Source organism: Anser brachyrhynchus (genome assembly GCF_964034855.1).
Source record: "Anser brachyrhynchus genome assembly, contig: SCAFFOLD_126, whole genome shotgun sequence".
Classification (NCBI taxonomy): Eukaryota; Metazoa; Chordata; class Aves; order Anseriformes; family Anatidae; genus Anser; species Anser brachyrhynchus.
In genome coordinates, this window is record NW_027663679.1 from 754 (window position 1) to 4187 (window position 3434).

Sequence of the window (3434 nt, forward strand, 5' to 3'; positions counted from 1 at the left end):
GGGGGGCCCCCTTTGGGGATTCCCCCCGTAACGTTACTCGGCCCCTCCCCCACGCGCACCCCCCCCAGTTTTGCGGTTCCCCCTCAAAATGTTGCCCCCGCCCCCCCCGGTAGCCCAACTTTAGCCACACCCCCCTTATCCTCGTCCACGCCCGCTCCCCGCTGCCCCCGCCCCGCTGCCCCCGCCCCCATTTCCCCTCCCCCGTCCTCAGACAGCGCCGCAGGCACCCAAGATACCTGGGCCCGCCGCCAGGCCGCGACGTACACTGACGCCACCGCGCCTGCGCCGCGCACTCACGTAACGTACGCCCCCGGGGGCGGCGCGGGCCAATGGGGGCCTTTCACCCGGGAGGGCGTGGCCTCGCCGAGGGGGCGTGGCCTCTGGCTCTGCTGCGCAGGCGCGGCCCCGCAGCAGCTCGGAGGGGGGTTCTGGGTCCCTGACGGCGCCGCCGCTTTGTGACGTCACCGCCGACCCCCACCCACCCCCTCTGACGTCACCGCCGCCGCCGCGGTGTGTCGCTGCTGTGCTGCGGGCCCAAGCTGGCGGCCTGCGGCATCGTGCTGAGCGTCTGGGGCGTCGTCATGCTGGTGAGGGGGGGGGTGTGGGGTCCGGGGGGGGCACTATGGGGTCCGGGGGGGGGGCCTATAGGGGATGGGGGGGGCCTATAGGGTCCGGGGGGGGCACTATGGGGTCCGGGGGGGGGGCGTATAGGGGATGGGGGGGGTCTTATAGGGGCTGGGGGTGGTATTTATAGGGGATGGGGGGGCTATAAGGGATGGGGGGGGGCCCTAAAGGGGCTGGGGGGGCGTTATAGGAAGTGGGGGGGGGGGCCTATAGGGGCCTGGGGGGAGTCTTATAGGGTCTGGGGGGGGGGTCCCTATAGGGGATGGGGGGGGTCAGTATAGGGGCTGGAGGGGGCTGTAGGAAGTGTGGGGGGGGGTCTTATAGGGGCTGGGGGGGTACTTATAGGGACTGGGGGGGGCTGTAGGAAGTGTGTGGAGAGCACTATAGGGTCTGGGGGGGGGCATATAGGGGATGGGGGGGGGGTCCCTATAGGGACTGGGGGGAGTTACTATAGGGGCTGGAGGGGGGCTGTGGGAAGTGGGGGGGGGCACTATAGGGTCCGGGGGGGGGTGTCTTAGAGGGGCCGGAGGGGAGCTATAGGGGATTGGAGAGCGCCCTGTAGGGGCGGGGGGGGGGCTCTGTGGGGCCGGGGGGGTGCCTATAGGGGCTGGGGGGGGGCTACAGGGGATGGCTGGGGGGTCTTACAGGGACTGGGGGGGCTCTATAGGGGATTGGGGGGGCTATAGGAGCTGGGGGGGGTCACTATAGAGCATGGGGAAGTTCCTGCAGGAGCGGGGGGGGGGCGTTATAGGAAGTGGGGGGGGGGGCTTTATAGGGGCCTGGGGGGGGTCTTATAGGGGCCTGGGGGGGTCTTATAGGGGCCTGGGGGGGGTCTTATAGGGGCCTGGGGGGGTCTTATAGGGGCCTGGGGGGGTCTTATAGGGGCTGGGGGGGGGAGATTTGTGGGGCTGGGGGGGGGCTCTATAGGGGCTGGGGGGGGCCCTCTGGGGCCTGGGGGTCCCTATAGGGCCTGGGGGGGGGGTTATAGGGCCGGGGGGGGGGTCTTATAGGGCCGGGGCGGGGGTCTTATAGGGCCGGGGGGGGGCTCTATAGGGGCCGGGGGGGGCCACGTGTGTGCTGGGCTCCCCCCCCGCCCCCCCCCCGGCACTTCCCCAAAACCCTCGGGCGCCTCCGCGTCACCCCCCGGCCCCCCCCCCCCCGGGTCGGGCTGGGGCACCGGGGGGGTGCTGGGGACACTGGAGGGGGGCACTGGGGAGGTGCTGGGGGACACTGGGGGGGGCACTGGGGGGGTGCTGGGGGCACTGGGGGGGGCACTGGGAGGTGCTGGGGGCGCTGGGGGGGGGCACTGGGGTGGGCAGGGGGGGCAACTGGGAGGGGGCGGTGGCACTGGGGGGGTGCGGGGGGGACTGGGGACACTGGGAGGGGGCACTGGGGACACTGGGGGGAACTGGGAGGTGCTGGGGGCACTGGGGGTGTCCTGGGGACATTTTGGGGGCGGGGGCACAGTGTGGGGGGGGTGACCCTGGAGGGGGGTCCTGGTGGCTTGAGGGGGGGGTCCAACCCCGGGGGGGGGGTCTCAGTGCCCGGGGGGGTCCTGGTAACTGGGGGGGGGGGTCACACTGGGGAGGGTGACCCTGGGGGGGGGTCCCGGTGACCTGGGGGGGTCCTGGTGACGGGGGGGGGGGTCTTGGGGACACCTGGGGGGGTCCTGGTGGCACTTTGGGGGGGGGGGGCACACTGGGGGGGGTGACCCGGGGGGGGGTTCCAGTGACCTGGGGGGGGGGTCCTGGTGACTGCGGGGGGGGCTCCCGGTGACCTGGGGCCCCCCCCCCAATCCCCCCCCCCCAATTTTTGGGGGTCCCACCCCCCCCCCAGGTGCTGCTGGGGTGACATTTGGGGGGGGGCACACTGGGGGGGGTGACCCTGGGGGCGGGGTCCCGGTGGCCTGGAGGGGATCCTCGTGACCGGGGGGGGGTTCCAGTGACCGGGGGGGGGCTCCCGGTGACCTGTGGCCCCCACCCGCCCCCCCCTCCCAATTTTTGGGGTCCCCCCCCCAGGCGCTGCTGGGCATCTTCTTCAACGTGCACTCGGCCGTGCTCATCGAGGACGTGCCCTACACCGAGGACGACTTCAAGGAGTGAGTCCGTTGGAGGGGGGGGGGGGCACCACATATTTTATTGGGGGGGCTGATGACGTCACCGATGACGTCACCGCTGGCGTCACGCCCCCCCCCAGCGGCCCCGAGCGCCTGTACCGGCTGTACGAGCAGGTCGGCTACAACTGCTTCATCGCCGCCGCCCTCTACCTGCTGCTGGGGGGCTTCTCGCTGTGCCAGGGCCGCCTCCACAAGCGCAAGGAGTACCTGGTGCGCTAGGGGGGGGGCGCGACCCCCCCCCCCCGGGAAAAATCACCCCCCAAAACCCCCCCCCCCCCGGCCCCCACCCCGTTGGTGTCAATGGGGCCGGGCGTTTGGAGGACCCCCTCGCGGAGCCGCGGAGCGCCGCGGACCAGTTTGGACCAGTGTTCCCAATAAAGGGCTCGGGCCCCGAGCGCGGCGCGGTGCTGGTTTTGTTCGGGGGGGGTTAAAAAAAAACGGGGGGGGGGGGAGAAAAAATAAGTGCCGGCGCGCAAAGGGTTAAAAACCATAGAGAGGAGGAGGGGAGGGGACGGAGCGGCGCCGCGCGGCGGAAGCGGAAGCGGGCGGGACCGGAAGCGGCCGCAGAGAGGCGCGGGCGGAGCGGCCCGCGGGGCCCCGGCACCATCGAGGAGCGGCGGCGGCGGCCGGAGGGGGGCGGGGGCGGGGGGGGGGGCGGCGGCGATGACGTCAGCGTCCACCAAGGTGAGGGGGG

General features: G+C 72.5%; 1 protein-coding gene across 1 annotated transcript; it reads left to right on the top strand.

Annotated features, from left to right (window-relative positions):
- The first annotated feature begins 258 nt into the window (after nucleotides 1-258).
- On the top strand, nucleotides 259-3134 carry RNASEK (ribonuclease K). The gene is made up of 3 exons (XM_080609213.1): nucleotides 259-587; nucleotides 2643-2722; nucleotides 2821-3134. Exons 1-3 carry the CDS (start codon nucleotides 582-584, stop codon nucleotides 2957-2959), a joined length of 225 nt encoding a protein of 74 aa, XP_080465339.1. The 5' UTR covers nucleotides 259-581; the 3' UTR covers nucleotides 2960-3134.
- Nucleotides 3135-3434: the final 300 nt, after the last annotated feature.

Excerpts from the sequence above, each read along its gene's own strand:
- RNASEK (XM_080609213.1), top strand. Across the intron at positions 2,723-2,820 it reads ACCGAGGACGACTTCAAGGA|CGGCCCCGAGCGCCTGTACC; the intron begins GTGAGTCCGTTG and ends GCCCCCCCCCAG.